The 27,493-nt window shown below is 42.0% G+C and overlaps 1 protein-coding gene across 1 annotated transcript; it reads left to right on the top strand.

The window, feature by feature from the left end:
- The first annotated feature begins 451 nt into the window (after positions 1 to 451).
- erlin2 (ER lipid raft associated 2) lies at positions 452 to 26,240 on the top strand. Its single transcript, XM_084945973.1, has 12 exons — positions 452 to 545; positions 4,850 to 4,957; positions 5,322 to 5,403; positions 8,046 to 8,092; positions 8,322 to 8,383; positions 16,638 to 16,763; positions 16,870 to 16,943; positions 20,264 to 20,322; positions 22,780 to 22,871; positions 22,986 to 23,075; positions 24,195 to 24,274; positions 24,362 to 26,240. Exons 1-12 carry the CDS (start codon positions 460 to 462, stop codon positions 24,539 to 24,541), a joined length of 1,086 nt encoding a protein of 361 aa, XP_084802099.1. The 5' UTR covers positions 452 to 459; the 3' UTR covers positions 24,542 to 26,240.
- Positions 26,241 to 27,493: the final 1,253 nt, after the last annotated feature.

Genomic DNA, 27,493 nt, shown 5'->3' with positions numbered 1-27,493 from the left:
CCTAATCAGCGTGATAATAACCCCCACCATATTAACCTCCTAGGACCTGGGAGACCAAAATACTCAATTTTCCTCTACAAGGGCCTGATATCCTTTTACGAGGACATTATACTGCTACTGTTCTATCAAAAATTCAAACGAATATCCTCATATGTGGCTCTTATTTTTCTTAAAAACAAAAATAAGGTAAAAAAAAAAAAATAAATCTGGTAATTCTTTGTTTTTACATTCATATGCCCCAATATGCCCAAATATCAAAGAGAAATTAAAAATGCATGCCGTGGAAGAGTTCGGGTCTTAGGAGGTTAAAACTGTGGTGCACACAGTAAATCAGCTGCCCTACAACACTAACAAAACAAAACTGCATCTTCAACTTGACCCCGTAGATAGCCCTGGCTCAGTGAGGCACATGCGGTTTGCTGGCTGTCCGCCAGAGGGCGCAAGTAAAAAAAGCAAAAGATGCCGCACAGTCAAAAGGAAAACGAAAAAGAAAGTACCGGAGGTGTTTCTTATTTGTGTTGCTGTCATCTTAGCAGAAACTACAGGTAAGATGTTGTTGAGCTACAGAAATGTGCCTTTCTGCATATTTAAACTATGTACCATCGCCGTTTCACATGCCACTAGCATGTCAGAAGGAAAGAGACTGGCTAAGGTTGTTTTACTTAGCAGTGTTAGCTAAACATGATTTAGTGTTTGGCCTCGTGTTAAGCTTTTAAAACGGACACTCAAGTGAAGGTTGAGACATCTGGATAAGGTCTGCCACTGAAAGAGGCTCCTTTCTGTGAGGCAGCAATAATGTAACAACTTATATCCCGCTGTTGCTAAGCCACGAAGCCCATGAATCTGAATCCCATTCAAATATTTGGATTTTTTCATTTGGTTTAGTTGTATGTCGTACGTGGCTGTCCCATTTTAATAATTTTCATGCTACAGTCAGATGTTTAGGGTATTTCCTTTTATTCGGCGTACATGTTTCGCCTAAGTGTGTTTTAAATTTAATCCAACGTTAACTTGAACTTTGAAATGCTGCAATGGTGGTGTGTTCTTTATCTGAGGAAGCTGTGCACACAACTTGTTTTAAACGTTCCAAACTGGAAGCAAACCCAGTTTCATTGTTTTTAAAGTTTGCAGCATTAATAAATATATCCAACACTATTGTATATTAAAAAGCAAAAGGTTGTAGATCAGTAGAGAAATCAAAATTGGATTATATCTCTCCATATGTTTTTAAGCATTGTATTTATAAAAGCCATTTGAGTTAGCAGGGTTACCAGATTACATCTCTGCAAATCTTTACTAAGCAAAGCTACAATGGCTCCATATCTAGCTCCATCAGGTCAAGTTAGTCAACAGGAAGTTTGCAGTTATGGTCACAAGTTTAGACACACTCAGCATGGGCATAAATGTGATGGATGCAATTTGTTTTCAGAGTTTTCAGTAAGCCGTTAATGTGAAATGGTTGTACAGTCAGCTTTAATGATTTTATGAAAACAAGGGTTGGGTCCACAAATTTAAATTTATTTGGGATTTTCGTTGATCCACACAAGGTCAAGAGTGTACATGCAGGCTCAAATATATCATACACTCACTTAGATATTTCCATAAATGGCGCCAAAAGTTCTACAATTTGTTTTAACTCAACAAAGCCAAGGACTTTTAATTTATTCCTCATGACTGGTAGGTTATCTTTGCCAAAAGATTTATTTGACAGCACTGACTGTATTCACCGATACTCAGCACAATGAGACAGTTCAAGGATCACGATGCAGATCTAAGGAGGAGAATTTCACAATTTGGAATGGTCTCCATTCCAGGATTATCATCTCAAACAGCTGTATGTAGGTGGAGTTATTCACACGTTTCACCACTTGGAGTCTTCTTCCAGACCTTGGCAAATTGTTACCCCTCAGATGAGAGTAAATTCATAATGGGGTGTTCAGGAACTACTAAGACTCAAGCCTGCCATGATCCAGAAACTGCAGGAATACCAGTGAAGCCAGTTTTACATCACCATGTACTGAGAGGATGTCGACCAAGAAAAAAGTGATGCTCCAAAATCAACGCCTGCAAGCTTCACTGAAATTTGCAGCTGTCCACATGGGCAAGCCAAATGCCTTCTGGAGAAAAGTTTTAGGGTCAGATAAGGCCAAGATTTAGTTATTTGAGCACAGTGACAAAATATATGTTTGAAGTGGTCAAGGCAAGGCTTTAAAACCTACTGAACCAGCTGCCAAGAATGGTGGTGGTGACATCATGTTCTTGGGCTGTTTTGCTGCCCTGTTACTGGCACACTGCACAAAGTGGATGGAGTAATGAAGAAAGAGGGCTAACTCCAAATTTTCCACCTCAAATTAGCAGCTAGATGTTTAATAGTTGTACACAACTGTGTGTTCAAACAGAGCAGTGATCCCAAACACACATTAAAACTTGTTTTAGAACGGATAAAACAGGCTAGCACTAATGCTCTGGAATAGTTTTCTCAAAGCCCCGACCTCAAGTTTGGAAACTTTAAACTGTGTTTAAAAGCCGAGTCTGTACCGGGAACCCTAACAATTTAAGTGAACTCTGCCAATTCTGCCAAGAAAAGTGGTCAAATATCAAAGCTTGTTGGTGCTACTTAAGACATTAAACCAAATACAAGCAGGCCTGTATGTGTAAATTTGTGCCTGTATATACATGTGAGCCTCGTGGATTAGAGAAAGTCCAAAATAAAAATTACGTGTGCACCACACTCTTTTTTTTTTTTAAGCGATCCAAGATGTGTACTGTGCAATCTTCCACCCCAGAAAAAGAACAGTTCAAATAAAATAATTAAAAACACAAAATTACAATGACATTCATGCTCATAATGATTTTATGGAAACATCTGACCACAATTGGATATAGAAATCTATCCTATATTAATATATCTAAATATCTAATTAGTATTAACACACATGAACACTGCCCTGTTGAGAAAGAAGTGGTGTGCAGCACATTAGTAAGTTTGAATGCAGCCTTCTTTCCTCCACATGCTGTAACCTGTGGACATCGATTTTTTGACATCAGTCTGCTTTCATCAGTAAAATGAGTGGTGTTGTTTCTCATTCTGTAATGGTTCCAGCACAAATGAGATACTGTAGAAACAGCTTGAGCGTGTAGAGACAGAAACAACTTGTCATACTTGGAAAACCACAACCACTGGAGGGGAGATTAATTTGTAACACGGTTTACAACCAGAGACTGTAGAGCTAATGAACTAATTATGTCACTCACTAGTTGGTGTCGTCTTGTTGTGAAGCTGACATTACTAGCTGTCACCATGTTTCCAAACTGGATCTGAAGACTCGGGGGTGGAGCTGAACAGAAAACTCTCTCTCTCTTTTTTTTTTTTTGTTCTTTTTTGGTTAATCCGTTTAACTCTTGAATCAGTTGAGCAGAAAACTCAAGGGATGAACCAGTGTTGTTTCTACACCTAACAGACAACTGAGCAGAGACTATATTGAACTCTTGCCTTTTGTCACTTTGTTACTGGCAGCGTGTCACAACAAGTCATCATATGTTCTCATTTGTTTAGTTACATCTATGAGAAATGACAAAGATAACAGTTTTACAGGCACAAAGAACTATTGGCTGAAGTTTTGGCCCATCTTGGCATGGTGTGCAGTGTCATTTAAAAAAAAACAGGACAAAATATTAAGTAGATTAAGTAGCAGGCCTGAAAAACTATCTAATGCAGATGAGCAGAATATGAAAGTTATCTTCCTCAGAAATAGGAAAAACTCCAAAGACCTGAAACAGGACCTGGGGCCCTTTAGTTGATCCCACCAGTAGTAGTTTGCTGAGGTCTCATCAGAAATGATCTCAGTGAGAGGGTAGCTGTCAAAGCCATTCTGAAGGAAGGGAAACGGGGAGAAAAGACAGAGATTTGCCAAATTACACAAGGACTGGACTGAAAATATGTGATAGCAGGTCTTAAGGAGTAATGAATCCAAATTTTATTGAAGCAGTGTGGGATCAACATAACAGGAAACGGAACAAAAGGCAGAAACATCGAAAGAAGGAGTTTGAATCTCCTTCGGGAAGCCTGGAGAACAATTTCTGAATCATTCACATTCCACTGCAATGTGAGACGTGTAGTAACGATCCTTTAGTTACCTAACTGAAAAATCTAGCCTGATCATGCTCTGTGGACTGTCTCTGTGTGGAGCATAAGTAAAAAGTGTCACTCAGTGACAAACGAGCTCAGTATACTCCAGTTTAAAAAACCAAACAAACAAAAATGGACTAAACACCAGCCAGCCAAGAACATGTCTTCATTCATTTGGCGACAGATGTTGCACATTAAAACTACAACTCGACTAAAAATCTATGAACAGACCAGGATGCTGCTGTTTGTTTTTTTTCCGATGTGTTAGGACTTTTGAAGTTATTGAAGTCAGCTGCTTGACAGCTTAAATGTCAAATTCAACTTTTTGCTTGGAAAAATTTTTTGTTGCTACTTCCATGGAGCGTTTGAGTTTGTGTTGGCTCGCGTTCTGACTATTTGCACGTGTTTTCTTAAGTGGCAATGCGTTGAGCTGTCTCTAGGCCAACGGTGCTCAATCCTCTTTAAGTGTGACAAGGTCACAGCTGATGTCTGGCTAAGCCTGAGCTGAGAGGAGATAAACCAGTGAGGAAGAAGGAAGCTCCAGTGTGTTACTGCTGCACTTTGCGGCCCGCTGGCAGGATAGACAGTTGTTCTGCGACATGTAGCTGGAAGATTGTGTGAGCATTTGATTGTAATTAGGACCGTCGGTGTGAAAACACCAGAAGAGAAGCTCCATCTGCTCATTATTTTCACATGCTGTCTCTCCTGTCTTCTTGCCAGGATGGCACAGTGGGGTGCCGTATTCTCAATAATTGCTGCTCTTGGAGGAGCAGCGCTGTTGGCCTCCGTGCACAAGATTGATGAGGGGCACACTGGAGTTTACTACAGGTGAGCTGTTTTACTTGTTATGTGGGAGATTAGCGTTACACTCCTCTGTTGCACAACTTTCCAGAATCAAGCACCTGCTTCAGATCATTTTGCTTTTAGCGTCTTGTCTGTCCCACGGTGAGCACTGTAATTACCAGCTGTTAGCTATTATAAGCCATCTTAGCTTCAGGATATTTTGATGTCATCACTTGCATGGGCATGCAGTAAATAATTGGTTCAATTGCATATTTTTCCTGTTTAATTGGAGCTCTTTACACAAGTGAGTCCTCTGAAGCCTGGAAAATTTCTAGGTTGATGTTTCTAATTTGAGGTTGGAAGTTTTTTGTTTTAATGATTTTACTGATTCTAACTGTGTGCCACACAGGGGAGGGGCTCTCCTGACCACCACCAGCGGTCCTGGTTTCCATCTTATGCTTCCTTTCATCACCACATACAAGTCTGTGCAGGTGAGTCATGCCGGTCCTTTTATTGGAACTCTCAGGTTAATAATCTGAACATTACTCGCTTTATGTCACATTTTGTCTGTGGGATACAAAATAAATAAAAAGAGTATAAATATTATTAATGTCATACTGTTATTGGTAACACAAAAGTAAACAATTTCATGGTGATTTTGCAGTAAAACAAACAATATTTCCTTATCTTGCGTCATAAATATGCTGTGCTTTCCATGGGTGGGCTGTATTATGGAGTGATGATGTGAATGCTGGATGTTCTGTTGTTCAATTGTTCTTTTCTTTGAATGAATATCCGTGTGAGGAGGACTGTTCTCCCCATACAAACTTATAAAAAAATACCATCAAAGTCTTATGTGACCATATAAGCCAAGTGTAAATGATTTCTTTCTTTCTCAATCATTGTTTAAACATAACTTTCAAAAGGTGTGTGCAGAAAAGGAGTGTCTCCTCTTCTGTAAAATATAAGTGGGCATGGTTAAGCCATTATATGGCCCGCTCCCAGAAGATTACAGTGTACTTGCAATGTAAGATGGGAAAATATGTTAGACACATGAAAAGCTCTTTGTTTAGCTTCACAGTACGTTGTTATATCTTCAAACTGTATCGCGTATAAAACAAAAGCAGTCTGAGTAAAGATTAGCACGGTGAAGCCAAATTTTGTAAAACATTAACAGCAAGTTGGGACACCTTTAGCAGCAGCTACAACCAGACGCTTCAGGTAACTGGAGCTCGGTCTCTGGTGTCAGTGTCCACCCTTCTTGTAGCCCTCTTTTCAGATCCAGACACTCGTCTCTACAGAATGTTTTCATACACTGTTCATTCTTGATTGTTGATCTTTTCTTTCTTTTCAGGGACTGGCTGCAAAATACGCTAATCATAAACAAAGAAAAGATGCTTTGTATCAGATTTAGCTACAAGCTGCAGTCGTTGGGGAAAAATGAAAATGCAGTTTTATGCAATTAGTGGTTTGAATGCAGCTGATGGTAATCAAGAGTTTCTTGTTAAAGCTGAAGCAACTTATCAGGTTGAGTTCTGTCTTTGTTTTGGCTTTAGTAGCTAGGGGCATGGATATTATTTTTTTTCCATACGGCCCAGTTGCTTTGAGGTAAACCACTGTATTTGTGAAACATTATTGCTTCTAGCAAGGGGGTTATGGTTTTGGTAGCCTTTGCATGCATGTTATCGTTCTGTTTGTAGCTCAGTAATAATAATATTGTTCCAAGAAACTGGACAAACCGCAAGACTTTTGGAAAATGTCCTTTGGACAGATGAGACTTAAGTGGAGATGTAATGCAGAGTGCCACAGGTGGTGAAAACCAAACACAGCATATTAGAAAAACAGCTCATATTAGCACGGTGGTGGGGGGCTGAGGACCTGGGCACCTTGCTATCCTAGTATCATAGGGTCAAATCTGTCTGACAGCTTAAGCTCGGCCAAAATTGTGTCATGCAGCAGGACAATGACCCCAATGATGTCACATGCATGAACAGGACCAGATCAATGTTTTATTGTGTCCTTATATATCAAGCTTTAGGACTGAAAGAGGGTGCGCTTTATTTTCTGCATGACTGTGTGTAGACAGAAATATGATGCAGAGATAACGGTCTACGTCCTGAAAGATATAGAATAAATATTTCTGAGAAACACTGAGCAGTGTATTCTTTTCATTTTTGGTGAGTGCGTATGACAGCTGTGAATGGAGGCGTAATTGATCATTCCTCCTTGTGAACATGATATCTTGGGGATTAATGGAATGTTTGGCACAAGCATCGAGTTGAACTGAAGGTGGAGCTGATTACAATTTGGTGGTCACAGGTCACTGAGGTCACTGAGACCTCACAAAGGACATTTTGACTATGAGTGATGAAGTGATGCCCTTTTACGTCCAAAAGGTTAGAGGTCAAATTCACTGTGGCATCACGATGATTTCCAAAAACACTGTTAGTTGGGGTTATTTGGTGTTACAACCAAAAAATGTCCATTACTCTTGTTAAATAATCCCATCCTTCCATCCAAGTCATCCTTCATCCTCATCCTCCATATTTTGTCTCCATTTCTGTCTTCATTTATTTATTTGTACTATTTGTATTTATATTTTCTATTTCTATTGTAGAGAAAGAGCTATCAATCTGTCAATCCTTTCCGTGTCTGGGCCGGGTGAGGTTTCCCGTGTTGAGTCAAATTGTATATATTAATTGGCATCTGTGGGTGGACAGCAAAGAAAGAATTTCATTGCACAGAGAAATGCCCTTTCTCTTGTGACACATGGCAATAAACCCTTTGAATCTTGAATCTTCTGTAATGTTAAGACAAAGACTGCAGGACCACATTGCATCATATGTATACAGAGTGCTCTTGAGTCCTGATATTAGCAGGGAATGATCTCCACGTATTTAGAATTAAGACCACATTAATTAGGCTTACGAGGAGAAACAAAATGATTCCAGACTGAGATGTTGGTCAGGCTCTCTGTGGTGCTGCACTGGTATATAATGACAATGTGATGTCCTGTTGCTGTGTTTCCTCTGAGTCCTACTGGTTGAGTGTTTTTATTAGCATGTTGGAACCAATAAAAGGAGTTTGAAGTGTTGAAAAACAACATGTCGAACATGTGATCTTTATCTCGTAGACGACGCTGCAGACAGATGAAGTGAAGAACGTACCATGTGGCACAAGGTTAGTTTGCTGTTTTTGGATTAAGCAGTATCAGATGTGGTTTCGAGCCTTATTAAACTCAGCATTTATGACACAATACAGACCCCCACACACAACCTCCAACGCTGCAGGGATCAGAGATTCACCAACATGTGTCTGAACTACCAAAAAAATAGCCCCTGTCAGTTCACACTGGTGTTTGGGTAAAAGCTTTTGAATGATATGCTGCTTTTTTTGTCTCTGTTTTCAGTGGAGGAGTGATGATTTACTTTGATCGCATAGAAGTGGTGAACTACCTCATTCCATCGGCGGGTAATTTCAGCGTTTCACCACACATTGTGTTTATCCTAATGTTGCACACTTGGATTAAAATGAATTGAAACCAGTGTGGCTTTGTGAGTTCGCCTTTACTGCATCTGCAAATATATACATTGACATAGCACAACGTTACACACTTTTGCAGTCTCACACAACTCTTATAGGCGCACTGCCTTATGGGTAGTCTTTAAACTCAAATCACTAATATTTCTTACAGTGTAACAATGAAATAAACATAAACAAAAGATAGTGTGATCCACCAGTCTATATCTGCTGTGATTACAGCCCGGTACAGGTATAAATCCACAAAAGTGCCACGAGGTTTCCGCACAAACTAATGAATCAGATCTAGCTGCTAATCGTTAGCATCACGGCTAATTCACATCGCGACCAATAACTTATATACTAATGACACATAGTGGGGATTAACGGCCAACTTTCCCACATTCTCTGCAACCCCGTGTACTCATCTGTAGATACATTTTAAGTTATTTACCATCTTGTATCTGCTTACCTGCAAATATATACATTGACATAGCACAACGTTACACACTTTTGCAGTCTCACACAACTCTTATAGGCGCACTGCCTTATGGGTAGTGGCTGGGCTTATTTACTCCCGCTAGAGCTGCTCATTTTAGGGGATACTCCCTCTTGTGGTGTAACGGAGGAATAACTACGCTTCCTGCACTATGTCATTTTTGGAGACTGGGGCACACATTATTTTACCACAATCAAAGAAAATACATATTTGAACAATCAGACCATTTAACTAACTATAATATTGTAACTAAAGATTATGGGGGGTGTCCTGTTTTGTCCACAATGTCTTTCTTGTCCTTACACTCTCCCCTCAAAAAGTTAATGGCGTCCCGACATTCTACCAATATCAGTCCTTATGTGGCAACTATACATTGCTTGTAGGAGGCTACATCCCTTTAGGAGTCAGAGTACAGCATCACTGCTAGCCACAGTGAAACACATGACATGTATCTCCCCTTCATGTCATATGCTGCAGCAGGTGTTATTGTGCACGATAACAGTCCACTGCTTTTCCGTCCATATCACGGGTATCTGCATCTTTACTGAGTAAGGTGCTCTCACCTGGACATAACCTCGCTACATAACATAGGGTGCCATTCTCATAACAGGTCATTACACTAACTCTTCTTTATGGCTAACAAAACATAATTAACATTTCTATTCTTCTAATAAAGTATTAATGAAAACCTGAAAATGTAACTGTTATAACTGCTTTACTGCAATATGTAACATATGACTGTGTCTGAGGTACTTATTCAAGTGCTAATGTCGGCTGTCCTAACTTGTGGTAAGTAAACATTAGCTTTTGTTTTCTCATTCTGAAAGGATACTTTTTCACACTGACAGGTGACTGGTCAGTGTCCTCTTGGTCACTGCACTCCATCTCAAGCTGGTGCGTCTGCTCTGTGTCTTTATTGTTCTCTTGTGCCTCTGTATCCTCGTCATGCTGGTCGCGTTGGTGTTCTATATTGTCCACGCCCGGATTCTGTTCTTCGCAGTCCTCCTGGTGTTTCATGTCATTGTCATCACAGAGATCCTCCCTACTGACTGCTCCACTCTCTGCATTGAACTCTGATGCTTCTGTCCACCAGGACTGTCTACCACGTTCCCCTTGTTCTGTTGACAGTCCTCTGATTGCTCTCCATTCATCTTCATCCTCCGAACTGTGCTCTTGCTCATGCCGCTCATGTCTGTCCTTGTTGTTTTTCTTTTTTTGCTTTCCCAGTTCTGCATGTGAGTTGACTTTTTCGACTGGCAAGAAATCACACGGCAGCAGGAGGTTCCTGTGGACGACTCTGACATGTCCCTTGCCATTTTCTGGCTTAATCTCATATACTGGGCTCTCCTTATGTTTCCTTTGTGTCACCTGAAACACCTGGTCCTCCCAGAAGGATCTCAGTTTCCCTGGTCCTCCCTTCTCACCAAAATTCCGGACCAGTACTCTGCACCCTGGGTACAGCTCTGCGCCATGTGTTTTTCTGTCATAGAGCACTTTCCCCCGTCGACTCTCCTTACAGGCTGTCGCTGAGGCCAGTTTGTAAGCGTCCTTCATGCGAATCTTCCACTTCTCAGCATAGTCTTGATGAGAAGGGCTTTGGTCATTAGCTGTGAGACCAAAAATCATATCAATGGGGAGTCTGGGGTTTCTCCCAAACAAGAGGAAATAAGGTGCATATCCAGTAGCCTCGCTGCGCGTACAGTTGTACGCATGGACCACCTTTGTCAGGGATGCCTTCCAGTCTGCTTTTGCTCCCTCTGGAAGGTTCCGAAGCATGGCCAGCAGTGTCCTATTGAACCTTTCTACCTGACCATTTCCCTGGGGGTGGTATGGTGTGGTTCTGGATCCCTTGACTCCACTGTATCCTTCCAGCTTGGTGAAGAGTTTGTTTTCGAACTCTCTTCCCTGGTCATGATGGAGCCGTGTGGGAAAACCAAACTTCAACACGAAGTCTCCAAATATTTTTTCTGCCGCTGTTTTGGCACTTTTATCACTGCAGGGATAAGCCTGAATAAATCGTGTAAAGTGGTCCATGGCCACGAGGATATACTCATACCCTCCCTTACATTTCTCCAAATGTAGAAAATCAATGGAGACCAGCTCAAACAGGTACGTTGTAGTGATATTGATCAGTGGAGCTCTGGTTGGCTTGTGGGGACGCTTGTTTTTTAGACAGCTACACACCTGTGTTATGTAGTGCTCCACATCCTTCTGCATGTGAGGCCAGTAAAAGCGATCCCGAATGAGGGCCAAAACTCTCTCCACCCCCAAGTGACCCATGTCTTCATGTAGTTCTTTATAAACGAGCGAATGGAACTTCTTAGGCAGGAGTAGCTGTGTTCGGCTGAGTGTTTTCCTGTACAGTAAACCATCCTTATCAAGGTGCAGTTTCTGTTTTTCCCTTGCCAGGGCAGTGATCTCCTTGTTGCATGCCTGTTTTCTGCCTTTTGGCCACCGATTAGAGATTACATACTTCAGGACTTCCCCGATCACAGGATCCTCTTTTTGTGCATCTCTTAAGTTTGCCTTAGGGATTTCCAGACCTGACATCCCTACCTCCTCACTTTGCTCTGCTACCACAGTTGAGATGTTTAACGGGCAGAGCCAGGGTTCACTTCCCTGCAGCTGAACAGCCAGAGCCTGAGTCACGCTGTTTAGGACCTCAGGTGTCACTGCTTCTGTACAAGTTTGTATGTAGTGTTCCATATCCAAGGGCATTCGTGAGAGACCATCTGCATCCCTGTTAGCTCGGCCAGGTCGATACTTGATGGAGAACTGGAAGTCAGCGAGTTCAGCCACCCATCTGTGTGTGGTTGCATTCAGTTTTGCCGTTGTCAGCACATATGTGAGGGGGTTATTGTCAGTGTAGACAATGAAGGGTGGTGAATAGTAGAGATAATCTCTAAACCTCTCACATATGGCCCACTTCAGGGCAAGAAATTCCAACTTCCCTGAATGGAGGTGGTAGTTCTTCTCTGGGGCAGTAAGGGTCCTAGACCCATATGCAATAACCACTAGCTTCCCATTTTGTCTTTGGTAAAGCACAGCTCCAAGTCCCTCCTGTGATGCATCACAGTGTAAGATAAATGGTTGCTCGAAGTCAGGATAACCTAAAACGGGGGGCTGAATGAGGAAGTTGACGAGCTGACAGACCACCTGATGATGCTCAGCTGACCATGCCACTGGGTGAGAGGATGGTAGCTGACCCCCTTGATTCTTTGTCTTTTTGTTGTGTTTTGACTTCCTGTCTCTCCCTTCCCCTGGCTTTTCTGAGGAGAGCAAGTCATAGAGTGGCTTTGCAATGCGCGAAAAGTTAGGAATATAGTTGCGATAGTATGAGATGAATCCCAACAGCTTCCTCACTTCCCCAATGGTGGTGGGGTTCCTTTGTTTTAAGGCTTGGACAGGCGCAATGTCAGCGGGGTCCATGGTGTGACCATCTTGAGTTACCAACCTCCCCAGGAACCTCACCTGATTTTTGAACAGTTCACATTTCCTGGGTGTTAATTTCACTCCATGGCTCTGATAACGCTGCAGGACCTGCTTTAGATCATTTAAGTGGTCCTCAAATGTTTTTGAATGAACAAGGTTGTCATCCAAGTAAGGCAGACATATGTCGTCCCGCAGCCCTGCAAGGCATTCTTCCATCGACCTCTGAAACTCTGCCGGTGCAGACGACAGCCCAAAAGGGATTCTTACCCATTCATACAATCCCCAGGATGTGATGAATGCAGTGAGAGGGCGACTTGACTCTTCCAGGAAGCCCTGGTGATAAGCCTTCCCTTGGTCTAAGACCGAGAACCAGGGGCTTCCTTTCAATGTGTTGAGCATATCTTGTATGCGTGGTATGGGATGGCGGTCAGGGATTGACTTCATATTTAGCTCCCTATAGTCACAGCACAAGCGGAGGCTGCCATCTTTTTTCCGCACACATACGATGGGGCTGGAGTAGGAGGATTTTGATTTCTTTATCCACCCTCTATTCAGCAAGTCTTCCAGATATTCTTTTACTTCTTTATGAAGTGGCTTAGGCACTGATGTATATGTTCGGCGAACAGGTGTGGGGTCACTGAGGCGGATATTAAGCTGCAGTGAGGGGATATTGGCAACATCCTGTTCATCACGAGCAAAGGCATTACTCTCCTCCCTTAATAGCTGTCTGATCTTCAGCTGCTGTGCCGGAGAGAGATGGTCGAGGGGAACTGGGGGGTCCCATACACCTTCACTGTTGCTTCTTGTCCTGTTTTCCTGTTCCCCAATTTGGCTAGCTGGAGGTGCAGCTGTTGTTTCTACAGTAGGTCTTGTTGTTTCCAACTGTTCTATTTCCACTGCCACTGTGTTAGCTGGGTAAATAGTTCGGACCCTCTGAGTTTGTCCCAAAACAGTTCTCGGAGGCAGTATGATCTCATAAGCTTTGGTATTAGTGACTGGGAGGCTAATACGGGACCAGCTGCCTTGCTGTAAATGGACAACGCACTCTTGCACCTCCAATCCCTCTGGCATCTGAGGGTAGGGACTGGGCTCGAACAGGACATCCTGACCTGCTGGGAGTGGGCCTGCTCTCACACTACACTTGACCACTCTTGTCTGACCAGGTGGGATGCTCATTAATTCTCTCCCAGTTTTCACTCTGCCCTCACCTAGCCCATCGTCTCCACTCTTCATCACCTTTATAAAGACCTCAGCTTTCTTACAGTCAATGGAGAATGCTGTGCTAACAGCTTCTGTTACAGCACGAGGTGGCTCTATTCCCCTCTCTAGCATGTGTTCAATCACGTTGAAGCCAATTATTGGCTCCTCCGCCACCCCATCTTCCTGAGCTACTAATACTGGCACGAGAAGCTCTAACTGCGCAGCCTCTTCTGTGGGCAACCTGAATTTGATTTCAACCCACCCGGAAAATGGGATTGGTGTCTGGTTTACTGCCCTCCCATCTAATATACCAGGCCCAATGATTTCAGTTAAACTCCTAACTTTGAGGTGTGGGATGTTCTGTTGTCTCCATTTTTCATTTATGAGACAAACCTGTGATCCTGTGTCCCACAACGCTGTGGTTTTTACTCCCTCAAGCAGGCAGGTGATCATGTGCTTCCTCCCAATAAGATTGAGGAGCTGGGCTCTTTGCTTTGGGGAGAGGAGGCTGACGGAGACCGCTTCATTTCTCTTATCTTGTGTGGCGGCTGCTACTTTTGTCTCCAAATGTTTTATACTGTCTGTCAAGAGTTTGTGAACATCTTGTTGTTGCTCACCTTGGTTTAGTAGCTGAAAAGAGGGTGACGGGCGTGGGTTCACCGTGCTAGCTGACATACCAATCTGCTCTGCCCTGTCTGGAAGTTTTCTCCGGGTGCGGCATCCCCTTGACAAATGCCCACTTTGTCCACATTTGAAGCAGTGGTCACAGTTTTCTCCTCTATTGCTGTCCTGACAATCCCTGCAGCCACGTTTGAGACTCGGGCGGTGTGAGGGAGAAGGTCGGTGCGACTCACGAATAACTCCTTTTATTTCAGCTATTTCCCCTTTTAGTTGATTGATAATATCAAACAGCTCAATTTCCTTGCGAGTCACTGTTGCTGGTGCTTTAGCAGCTTTACCTTTTGTCGAGGTGGAGAATGGCTGGTCTTGCCCACCCACTGCACCAACTGCTGCCTCCTGCACTGACTGTGCCTCTGCTTTTATCTCTCTTACTTTCATTTCTCGGGTGGTCTTTCTGAATTTTTGTTGCCTCTCCCACTCAAGGCTGGCCGCTTCATTTGTCTTTGCAATCAGCACATCGTCAGTGACTGCTGGATCATCCAGGTAGGGTTTGATCTGGTATTTCACATTGTCGCTAATCAGACCTGTGCCAACGGCTCGCAGAAACTTTTTCTGAATCAGTTCGACACTGTATTGTTCATCTGTCCCTGGCTCCCTTGATGATGCTAGGAGTCTTTCTTTCAGCTCGATTGCCCTAAATAGAAAGTTCTGTGGGGACTCATTACTTCCTTGAGTGATATTTATCAGCCGATGATAGAGGTCAGTAGAGCTATCCTCCTTGTAGTGTCCCCTCAGTATGGTACGAAGCTGCATGAGGGTGAGGTCTGTTTTAATCTCCAACATATCACGGAGACTTAGGCCTGGGCTTATGGCCCCAACAACAGCTTCAATAATTTCAGCTTCGCTGTGATTCTTTTTAAGTCCCATTTCGATTTGATGAATCAGGTTGGAGTATGACAGTTTGTCTTTCTGACCCCGTTCCCCAATTTGGCCACTGATTCTAAATTCCCTGCGTATAGTCACTTCAGGGGGCTGTGTTGCTGGTGAAGCAGGTAACGGTGATGGACGAGTAGGTAACTGTGCAGCCAGACCCTGACTAGTTTCTTGGGAGGCCATTCTGTCTGTCAGTCTTGCCATTTCTTCCTCTAACCTTTTTGTTGAGGTTTGAAAACTTAGTTGCAATGCTGCATATTGTTCTTGTAGACTGGCCAATGCAACCGCATCCCTACTGATACTCTCTTCACGTTCCTGTGCAGGGTCATCTCTTTCCTTTAGTTCTTTAACAGTTTTAATTAATCTGTCCAGGAATGTGTGTGCTACTTCCTCTTCCTCCACTTCAATAATTGTTTCAACTGCTTCACTTATTGTTCTGATCAGCGTGTGCTTCTTTGTCTGTTTCCCGATTGAGATTTTAGCTTGTAAACACACTTCTTGTAGTTGGTCTGACCTTAACTGCAGCAAGCTCTCACTTAGCTGGTCTTGCAGTTGCTCCAACTCCATACTGTGTGTGACGATTCTGTAATCTCACACTGCTTCTCAGTAGCACCGCTGATCCCACCGCTGCCACCAAATTTTGTTGCACACTTGGATTAAAATGAATTGAAACCAGTGTGGCTTTGTGAGTTCGCCTTTACTGCATCTGCAAATATATACATTGACATAGCACAACGTTACACACTTTTGCAGTCTCACACAACTCTTATAGGCGCACTGCCTTATGGGTAGTCTTTAAACTCAAATCACTAATATTTCTTACAGTGTAACAATGAAATAAACATAAACAAAAGATAGTGTGATCCACCAGTCTATATCTGCTGTGATTACAGCCCGGTACAGGTATAAATCCACAAAAGTGCCACGAGGTTTCCGCACAAACTAATGAATCAGATCTAGCTGCTAATCGTTAGCATCACGGCTAATTCACATCGCGACCAATAACTTATATACTAATGACACATAGTGGGGATTAACGGCCAACTTTCCCACATTCTCTGCAACCCTGTGTACTCATCTGTAGATACATTTTAAGTTATTTACCATCTTGTATCTGCTTACCTGCAAATATATACATTGACATAGCACAACGTTACACACTTTTGCAGTCTCACACAACTCTTATAGGCGCACTGCCTTATGGGTAGTGGCTGGGCTTATTTACTCCCGCTAGAGCTGCTCATTTTAGGGGATACTCCCTCTTGTGGTGTAACGGAGGAATAACTACGCTTCCTGCACTATGTCATTTTTGGAGACTGGGGCACACATTATTTTACCACAATCAAAGAAAATACATATTTGAACAATCAGACCATTTAACTAACTATAATATTGTAACTAAAGATTATGGGGGGTGTCCTGTTTTGTCCACAATGTCTTTCTTGTCCTTACACTAATATCATCGGAACAGCTGTAACTCCATATATAAAAATGTCATTTTTAAAACTTCTATCTCTGCAGTGTATGACATAGTGAGGAACTTCACTGCAGACTATGACAAAGCCTTGATATTCAACAAAGTTCACCACGAACTCAACCAGTTCTGCAGCGTTCACTCTCTGCAGGAGGTCTACATCGGCCTGTTTGGTGAGGGGCGGGGGCTTCAGGGCGCCATTGATAACAGTTGTAGAGCCAGAAGTGTTTCAGAGCTTTTCATGTTTACCTGCCTTTTTTGCACACTTTTCCCCCACAGACCAAATTGATGAAAATCTGAAGTTGACGCTACAAGAGGATCTAACAAACATGGCGCCTGGACTTATCATTCAGGTAAAGGCAGAGGATCAGACAGACCCCAGGCCAGAATGAAGTTCAGTGTGATTGTAAATATGAGGTCAGAGCTGTGTCAGTTCCAGTTTGCTGACAGCACAGGGTGTACCACACAGCAGGGCTTTCTTTGCATTAGCTGACTCGACAAAACCCAAGACTCAATGAGAGATAATGCGGAATGCATGATCGGGTACACCCTTTGAATACCAATAAACCCTACTGAGCCTTAAAGTCTAGACCAGACTTAGAAATTAGGTCTAAAAAGTTTTTCTACATTACTAATTCAGTGCATGGTCATTTGTAGTAATGTGCAGTTCTTACTGCTCCAACATATACTCATACTACAGTATAGTAAAACACAGCTCTACAGGTTTGTATATTCCTCTGTCCTCTCTCAGACTCTGTTCCATGTACATGATGTACATGGAAAAATTACCTGCAAACATTACCTGCTCTGGATCAGTCAGCTTATATTATGCTAACATTGTGATCCACATTGTGATCCCTTATCATAATGTCTCATCATACAGTCCCGATCCAAAGTTTAAGACCACTTGAAAAATGTTAAAAAGTCATATTTTGCATGGTTGGATCTTAACACGTTTCCAAGTAGAGCTTCAACATGCAACAAGAAGAAATGGGAGTGTGACAAAACATTTTTTGAGCATGCAATTTATTGAAAAAAAAAAAACACTTACCTGTAAGCCCCTCAAAACGGAAATTTAAAGTTCCAAACATGAACTCAGTAATGAGCAGCTCCACCGTTTTTGTTTTCACTTCAAAAATCAGTTGCGACATGCTTAATGCAAGTGTTTCCATGAGGTGAGTGGGAACATTTCACTAAGTGGTAGATGAAGACGAAGGCGGCAACATGAAGGGCATCTACTGTCTGGAACTGTTGTCCATTTTTGTAAACTTCACTTGCCGTCCGTCTCTAAAGGTTCTCAATTGGATTTAGATCAAGGGAACAAGCAGAATGGTCCAAAAGAGTGATGTTATTATCCTGGAAGAAGTCCCTTGTCCTGCAGTCATTGTGTACTGTAGCGTTGTCCTGGTGAAAAACCCAGTCGTTAACACACAGACAAGGGCCCTCAGTCATGAGGGATGCTCTCTGTGACATCTGGACATATTTGACACCCCTGCACCTCCTCAAGCGTCATTGTTCCACTGAAGGAAAAAGCAGAGAATAAAATGTTCTTCCAACTTTACTGACCCATATTTGGTGCTCTCCTCCAAAGTCCAAACAGTCAGTTCTGTGGCGTTCAAGGAGACGAGGCCTTTGAAGACATTTTTTGTCTTTGAAGCCCTTCAGTCTCAGATGCCGTCTGATGGTTATGGGGCTGCAGTCGGCACCGGTAACAGCCTTAATTTGGGCTGAGGATCCAGTGTCTTGACGGACAGCCATTTGGATTCTTCAGCTAGTGATGGTGAAATTCTGGGGGGTCTTTCACTTGACTTTTTTGTTCCATAACTCTCAGGATCATTTAAGAAATTCCAAATTAATGCCTTACTGCGTCCCACCTAAGCAGCGATGGCGCACTGCCAGAGACCCTGCTTACGCAGTTCAACAACCCGACCACGATCAAAAAGGTTTTTTTGCCTTTGCCATCAGAACGTCATGACAGTGTGACTATCTGACAGAAAATGACAATGAATCCACATTTTTGCACAGATTTGGCCTTTTAAAGCATGTGGTCCTGAACTTTTGATCAGCTGTAAAACAGTCTGTTTCAGTTTAAGCTTTGTTTTTAATAAATTGCATGCTCCAAAAAATGTTTGGTCCCACTCCCATTTCATCTTGTATGTTGAAGCTCTGCTTGGAACCTTGTTAAGATCCAAACATGCAAAATATATATTTTTTGTTGTTGCCATTCAAGTGGTCTTAAACATTTAACCAGGACTGTATGTTATTATGTCGTCATTAAAGTGGAAGCTGTGGCTTTAGTCTCTGCGTGCCTTGTTAATTAGCATATCTTTGTGACTGAGTAAGACTGTGTTGATAAGATAACTTGGTTAAAAGAGTTTATTTACATTATAAAGAAGGCCTGACTGTAGATCTGTCAGCAGTTTTAAAATTGCTGTTGCTTAACCTTCCTAAGATCTTCATTTTGTTTTCTTACTCTGTAGAAGAAGCAAAATGTAATCATGCTGGTGCAGCTAGAACTCCTCCGAAAAATAGTCAGTGCCAGATGTTCAATCTCACTTCCAGCCTTTGTGCTGCTTTAGCTTTCTCCTTGTTTTTGTTGCTGGACACATGTTAGAGTGGTGTCTGTGTACTCTAACGGTTGCCAATAGCACCAACGAGAGTTATTCCTAGGTTACTGATGCAACAGAAATTACAGTTCGTCTGGGAAATGAAACACTAGTTTATTATACAACTGAGCTGTCTGAGTCAAACAAAATGCAATACATGGTTCACATTTGTGAATCAAATTCTGACCTGTAAATATTTATTATAAAGGATTGAATTTAGTTCTTCGGAGGAGTTCGGATTGGTCCAACCCCAAACCTGATTTTAATGTTTTTAGAGTACACATATTATTCTCATTATTAAGTGGTTGATTATATATATTTATAGAAGTTTTGCTTTTCTACTGGGCGGATATAAAAAAGACATTAGAGGCTTTGTGTTGTCTTTTTAGCTTGGATGCTTTCACTTTCAGTTTAGGTGAAGTTCCCTGAGGGGCGTTATTATTCATCCTCTGTCGACCTTTTCTGATCTTGAATGCTGACTGAATATCTGGATTGCAGGGGGTCTGACTCTGAATCATTCCTTTGGAAAGTGCCAAATGTTTTCTTGTTCTAATAAAGGGAAAGCTCAAATGAGGCGACAGAGAGGAACATTACACATTTGTAATAATTTACACATGATAATTTTAGCCTAATTAAACCCAGTCTTCAGTCCATAAAATCGATTTACAAAGGCTCTCTCCCATAGTTTGGCTCTCTCCCATAGTTTGGCTCTCTCCCATAGTTTGGATCAAATCACAAAACAGTGTTTCTTTAAAGTTACAAGGGAGCCTGATGATTTTTTTTCTTCTTCCCCACTGTTAATTCACCTCCTCACTGCACTCATCAGTGTAGCCATGTGTCAGTCCGGAGTGTTAAGGGCTTCACTGGGCTTTACTCCTCCACACATGGTTACTCTAAATCAACAGGAACTGCTGAAATAACAGTTTCGGTTGAGAGTTCTTAAAGGGACTTCATTGGGCCTGGGCTCCTCTCCAGCAGGAGCTTCTCTGGTGGTAAAAAGCTCTTTTTATGGTCTTGTTGGTCGTTGCATTCCATCTGAATGTTTTTTCTGTCCCGTTTATCCACAGGCGGTCCGTGTCACAAAGCCCAACATCCCAGAGAGCATTCGCCGGAACTACGAGCTTATGTGAGTTTTGTTTTTTGATTTGTTTTTCTTCTAATTATTCCACAAGGAATATGAATTGGGGAGGAAAAAATAATATGATTCTTCCAGACTTCTCCTTTGGGGATGTTTATGAGGAGTGAATGAGAAGAATATAAAAAATAACTTGAAATGAAATAACTTAATACACTTAAGTCTTCCATGGACGCCCATATGTTGTTACATAATGGACAGAATTTAGATGGTACTTAGTCATCTGGTCTTTGTTACCTGTGGGTGCATTTACTCTATTACGCAATACTATGTGTAACTCTGACTTGTCTTACTGGGAAAGCATGCTTAAATGAAGATCCTTTAAGCTCTTTATGCAAGGCGATGGCAAACATTCAACGCAACTGTAGAAAAGTGAATAATTCACAGAGATCTGTTGTGTGTGAACATGTAGCAGAAGATCCACAGCGGTGAAGTGAGCACCCACATTCACTCTGACCTTAAAACAAACTACTTTAAATCATCACAACATTAATAATGACCCTAAATCCATCAGAGCAGAACATCATGTGTAGACCTGCCTATGTGATCACCAAGCCCTCACTTACTCACTACATTTGTTAAACATTCCATAACACAACATTCAAACAGATTTCTATATTCTTTCATTGCTACATGGAAAACTGTGTAACTGTGACCCCCTCCCACTGCCACCAACACAACTAAAAGAAAAAACACACAACTGAAGTCTTAACCTCATGCTGGTGGTGTACGCTCCTACAGACGGCACAGGTGAGCTGTTGTCCACTTGGAGTCTGTGTGAAGGACGCGTGTGTGTTTGGTGTCACATGGACAGGCTGAGTGGTCACAAAAAAATCATAGGTGTGCTCGTGGACATGTTTGCTGCTTTCCTTCAGGCGCCCATGTTGTGCATACTGACAAAATAGAAACTGTGGTTTCTATGTTGGCCATAAGTGAGAGTACAAAGGTAGGATAAGCAGTAAATCAGCTATTTTTGCCCCGATGTAGGTACAGCATTCATATCAACCTGTGAGTGGAGGGAAAGCAGAGCTGAAGCTCTGAGTTTTATTGGGAGCTCCTCTCTTATTCACATGTGGTCACTACAACGGAAACGCAACATATTTTTGATTCGTCTCATTTATTTATTTTATTTTTTTTAATTAATTTTACACACCAGATGCTCTTTCTGACACAACACCTCTGATCTGATTCTCTATTCAGTGATGTTTCTTATGAAAGGCAAATGTGTTGATACACCGTAGAGCTGTGAAGCATCCAACTTAAAAGTCTTCCAACTCAAACATGGGGCTCTACCTGCCGTGGCGCTTCTGAATAAGGGAGCAGCCAAAACAAGCTTGTGCTGCTGAGGAGTTCGATTGATAAAACCTTTTGGGTGGGAGAGCCTAAAAAAGTGAGTTTTATTTTTCTGACCTTCTAAAAAGTGGAGGTTCTTGGTTAAGCAGTGATGTGTGTGGAAGAGTTAAAAAGCTGCACAGATTAAAACCGAAATCAAAGTTTTTTTCAACTTGTTGATGCAGTCATGGGAAAACTGGACGCAGCAGGGAAACGGCTCTAGCAAGGGCTCTGCAGTAACTCGCATCTATTTAAGCAAAGAGTGTATGCATGCATGTATGAGTGCGTGTGTGCATGCGTAAAATTATGAAGAAATGTTCACACTAGCCACAACAGTGAGCTGTGTACTTCGACAGCTTGATAAGAATCTAGTCTCTTGTAATAAACTGATTCCTTTTTAAATAAGTCTCCAGTATCACTACTTTCACTTTGTTGGATTCGGTCACTAAAGTACCTTTCTGACCTGTGGGAGGCAGTAGCATCTGTATTTCTGGTACTTTGTTTAGACAGCAGCACAGGAAGTCAGGCTTTTTATCCTGTTTTCCTCTATAACTGCTGTTTGTGGAGGGTAATTAGATCTTCGATTCACGTGTTTCTTTCAGTTTTGTTTCCACGACAGACTTCGTTTTGGTTTTTGTTCTGGACAGTAATAAAAACATTGTGAATTTGAAACTTGAGGTCATAGTGTTACAAAAGGCAGTCTAGTCTGTGGGAAAGGGATTAGTCATTAGTCTCCTGAGTGGACACTAGTGGCTCCTCTGAGGCTGAAGGTAAAACAGAGAATTAGTGTGTAGACTGAGGAATTTACTGCAAGACGTGGTTTGGATGCCAGAATAACAGATTTGAGATAAAGGTTTGGAAAGTTGTGGGGGCAGACGCAGGGTCGAGCTCCTTTGCCAGTGTCTGAGTGCTGTGTCATCCCCTTCCACAAATCTTGGAGCTTCTTTGGTAATGATGTTGATTTCTGTGGAAGTTAATATTGAAACAAACGACAGACATCCGGCAGCAAGCAGCTCCCAAAGTCAAGCTTGCACACAGAAGTCACATGTAGCTCTCAGTTAAAGCATTTTTGTTTTGTTTTGTTTTTTTATTAACTGCTCTTTAACATGTTCGCAGGGAGAGCGAGAAGACCAAGCTGCTGATCTCCCAGCAGACACAGAAGGTTGTGGAGAAGGAGGCAGAAACGGAGAGGATTAAAGCGGTGATAGGTGAGAAACGAAGAGAGACTGTCATGTTGAGAGCGCTTTGTTCGGAGACGAGTTATTTGCACTCAACATGCTAACATGCTTGGATATTTTGGGGTTTTGTTTTGTTTTTTGTAGAGGCTGAGAAAGTGGCTCAAGTTGCAGAAATCAAGTTTGGACAGAAAGTCATGGAGAAGGAAACGGAAAAAAAAATCTCTGAGATTGAAGGTTTGTATCCAGCAGTGAAGAAAGAAGAGTGATTGTGGTGCTTTGCATTCAGCGAGGAGAAACGATTCATTCATCACCAGCATGAGTCAGAACCATTGATACAATGTAGAAGGGAGACATGCTTTTACTGTGTTATTGCCAAATTCTGACCCTGCTATCGAAATGCTGCGGCAGAAATGGAGCCTCATCAGACCAGGCAACATTTTTCTAATCGTCTAGCCTCAGCTTTCTGTTCTTAGCTGATAGGAGTGACACCCAGTGTGGTCTTCTGTTTCTGTAGCCCAGATGCAGATATCTTGGCTGGACACGCTCTGTGTTTTGAAATACTCCTCTGCATACCCTGGATATTGGGTATAAGTTGTTATTTGATATACTGTTGCCTTCATATCAACTCAGATCAGTCTTGCTATTCTCTTGATGGCATTTTCACCCAGATAACTGAGGCTTACTGGATATTTTCAAACCATTTTCTGTAAACACAAGAGATGGTTGTGTGGGGAAAATCCCAGCAGACCAGCAGTTTCTCAAATACTCAGAGCACATGTAGTCACTTATATCATCATTCTGATCCTCGCTTTGAACCGCAGGTCGACTCGATTACATGCAAATACACAGATTTTCTGCTGATTGTTCATTAGTTTAAATGTCTAGTTGAACAGGTGTACCTAACAAAGTGGCCAGTGAATGTCTGACTTCAGTGTTTTATATAAATGCACTTTTATTAAAACAGAATGATTTCATAAGAATGACTTGATTTCTTTAACTGGGCTCATTTTTAAAGTATTCTGTTTAAATTTTAAAGGGATCCTATTTCTTTGATCTCTAAAATGAATGTATCCATCGAGTGAACTGATTTGAGGCTGCATTGTGAGTACGGTACGGGTACATTTTTATAAATCTGATAATGGAAAGTGTAAAACTCAGCAGTAAGTACTGCCACGTGTTTGCTCTTTTCCAAGTGCATTTGTTTTGGCTGCTGCATTTGGGAGTTAGCGGTTGGGTCAAATACATATTTGCAGAAAATCCTCCAGCTTCCCGCTCTCTGACGCCTACGGTAGAGTTTTTGTTAAACTGCCATGCCGCTAATGATTCATATGAGTTTGTGTTTGTGGTTCATAGACGGTGCTTTCCTGGCCCGACAGAAAGCCAAGGCTGATGCAGAGTTCTACACGGCTCAGCGAGCGGCTGAGGCCAATAAGGTAAAGACACAAACACATATTGTGGTTGACAAATGTGGGCTGCAAAATTACCTTCCTTCACTGGAATTCTGTCGCTCCCTCTCACAGCTCAAGCTAACACCAGAGTACCTGCAGCTGATGAAATACAAGGCCATCGCAGCCAACAGCAAAATCTACTTTGGGAACGACATACCGCAGATGTTTGTGGACTCTGGCTCAGCAGGGAGCTCCATCAAGGCCTCGGCAGCCATGGACATTGTTGCCGAGCACATCATGGACCTGGATTAGGCAGGAAAGTAGTGGCACCTGCTGGAATGCTCAAAGGCAGAGCACTATCAGCTGAAGGAGATGCTTCCCTCCAAGGGAAGCTCTGCCTACTTGCGGGTCTGTACTTCTCAACACATCTGAATTACTGCTAGGAATCCCTGTTCTCCAGCCTCAACGCAGACAACATGAGCATTCGCTCTGTCCTGATGGCCACTGAAGTCCTCTAGACACAGTGTGATTAAAATCCGTTATTATTGTCATTTAGCAAAATAAGAATTTAAAAACTTGTCCTTGCTGCTGCTGCTCAGTTTTTGGTTTTTTTTATGGTCTGTGCATCAAGCCTACGTAGCCAAAGCATCAAGGATCCCAAATCCATCAATACTTTGTTTGTACCATCCATTCCACTGAAGTAATGGCTGTATTCCTCAAGCATGCCCACAGCCAACAATGTCAAAGGTTGTTCTTTTTAAAGGGTACCTTTAAACACTGCCCGTCTCTATGGGGAAGTCAGCTGATTGGTCTCATTCATGTCAGGGTAGATAAACATGCTTTAATTAGTTTTTGATACGGTCATTATTTAAAAAGCAAAATAACCATCACAAAGCAGGTTGAGCGTTTGGGTGAATGTTTTGCAGAAACCATGCTGTTACTCAGTTACGTGTTCCACATTTCCACACAGACTGTAATCAAGAGTGTTTTTTCTCTGCTCTCTGCCTGAAAGACGGACCAAATGTGTCTCTGAGGATGAATGTACTGAGGTAGCTGTTCACTGTCACATTTGACAACATCACTGGATTGCTGCAGTTTGTTTTTTCAACTTGTTTTGAACGCTGGATTTGTGCACCTGTGTGAAGTTGTTATATATTTTCTGTATACGTGTTTCTCACATTGAATAACTGATTAAGAGACTATTTGTTTCTGGAGTTTTCTTCTTCTTTTTCCACCCCCACTGTGAAAGAAATATGACATAACCAAAGTATTCATGTGTGACATCAGCTTCTCACAAAACTATTAAGCAAAATTTTTATGTAACCAATTTCGTGGGCGTCCTGTAAGACTCTTCATAAGACAAGAATTAATAATTGCCTTTTAGTCTTTGGTGGCGTGACGCAGCTGTGGAGGAGGAACACTCTAGGATGTAGTAATGATGACGAGTTTTTAACCATCCATAAACTCAGTCTGTAGTTTTCCGTTACTCACTTCAGTGATCTTATAAACATCACACTATCCAGTGATTCTGAAAACAATCTGTTGGGAAATGTTCATGAGTCCACGTTGAGTCATCTCTGAGGTTTTACAACCAGGACGGTTTGCAGAATGCACGACTGAGCGCTGATAACCATGTGCTTAAATTTCCAAAGAACCAATTGGTGTGAAGGACCGACTGGTTTAGGGGAATTGCCATGTTCGGTATAAGCAGCGTCACTGTGAGCAAATATTTCTTTAGGCCAGGAGCCAAATGGCATTTTTACAAAAAGTTATTATTTTAAGATTTTCTGTAATCTGATTCGTCTGTCATTTTTTAATTTCTTGTAGCTATATCTTCACATCATGTGTTAGTGGACACACTTTTAAAGAAAGTGGACCACTTTGCTGTCAGTGATGTTTTTCAAAGGGACTGGCACCCACCCACGCAAATGTTTTTGTACTGACTTCAGCTGTGAATGTACAATCAAGGCATTGTCTTCTGATAATAAAGTACTGTGTTTTCTTCTTTGCAGTTTAGTGTATAAGATTTCTATATTAAAACTATATATTTATATATTAAAACTGGTTTTAGATTTGGCCCCAGGGCTGAAATTTGGGTGACGGTTTCTTTTAAGAAGTTTGCTGTTTCAATATAAAGTTTCCTCTAATCTCTTAAAATGTGATTTGTTTGTTGTTTTTTGTTTGTTTGTTTGTTTTTCACTGTTTTTAACCTTCTACTGCATGACTTTTTAATTTTGTGGGAAAAAAATATTTCTCCTTATTTTGGGGGAGCTTTAGGGCCCCTAATAATATATCAATCATAAAATTTGACACACCCACCCACCCCGCCGCCGCCAAAATACTAGGGGTGCAACGATACTCGTATCGATATTGAACCGTTCGATACAGTGCTTTCGGTTCGGTACGCATATGTATCGAACAATACAAAATTTTTAATTTATTTTATCAACTTTCCTTCTGACGATGCTGTCTGTGTTGAGCGCTCAGTGGATCTGCGCTCGACAGTGCAGCCTAGGCGGAGTAGTCGAACGCAGATTCACTGAGCGCAGGGCAAGCTAGCGAGACAGAAGTTAAGCTCTCCTTGCAACATGGCAAATTGAACCTCCCCCACCCTCATTCAGATGTGGCGTTTGGAACTATTTTGGTTTTCATGTGACGTATGACCCTGAAGGTAAGCGTGTCATGGACTAAAGTAAAACATTATGTTGGATGTGCCACGCAATGCTCAATTACATGGGTGGGAATTAGTGTGTTAGCGCAGTTAGCTCGTTAACGTGTTGGCCGTCCAGCCCCACGCAGGGGCGATCCGCGGTAGCTCGTTAACGGAGATTTGCCGTGTTGTGGCGTTAACGTCATTTCAACGAGATTAATATATGACTGCACATTTACTCCGACAGCATCCTAGTGCAAAGACAAGTGGAAGCAGACAAAAACAACAAGCACACATGCTACAAACTTTACCCGAGTCATTTAGACAGCTGTTAGCACATGATTCTCCTTATGGGACCTGATATGTTTAATATGCTGCTGAGAGTATAGCCCAGAAGAAGCGTATAGTATAGCTTTTATTTTGGAAAGAGCCATTTCTCTGTAATAAACTCTCTTTTCCAAAGATGAGTGATTCCTCAATCAGATACAGGGCTCGCAAAATCGCTACCCAGATAGCAAGGAAACATTGAAACTATGTTGAGTCAATATCAGGCGATGTCATTGAATCAACGTTGAAGTGTGACGTTGACCTAACGTCACTCTTGCACCCTTTTT

Source organism: Perissodus microlepis, chromosome 12, assembly GCF_051167445.1.
Source record: "Perissodus microlepis isolate ML-2025 ecotype Zambia chromosome 12, ASM5116744v1, whole genome shotgun sequence".
Classification (NCBI taxonomy): Eukaryota; Metazoa; Chordata; class Actinopteri; order Cichliformes; family Cichlidae; genus Perissodus; species Perissodus microlepis.
This window is presented reverse-complemented; position numbering and strand designations above follow the sequence as displayed.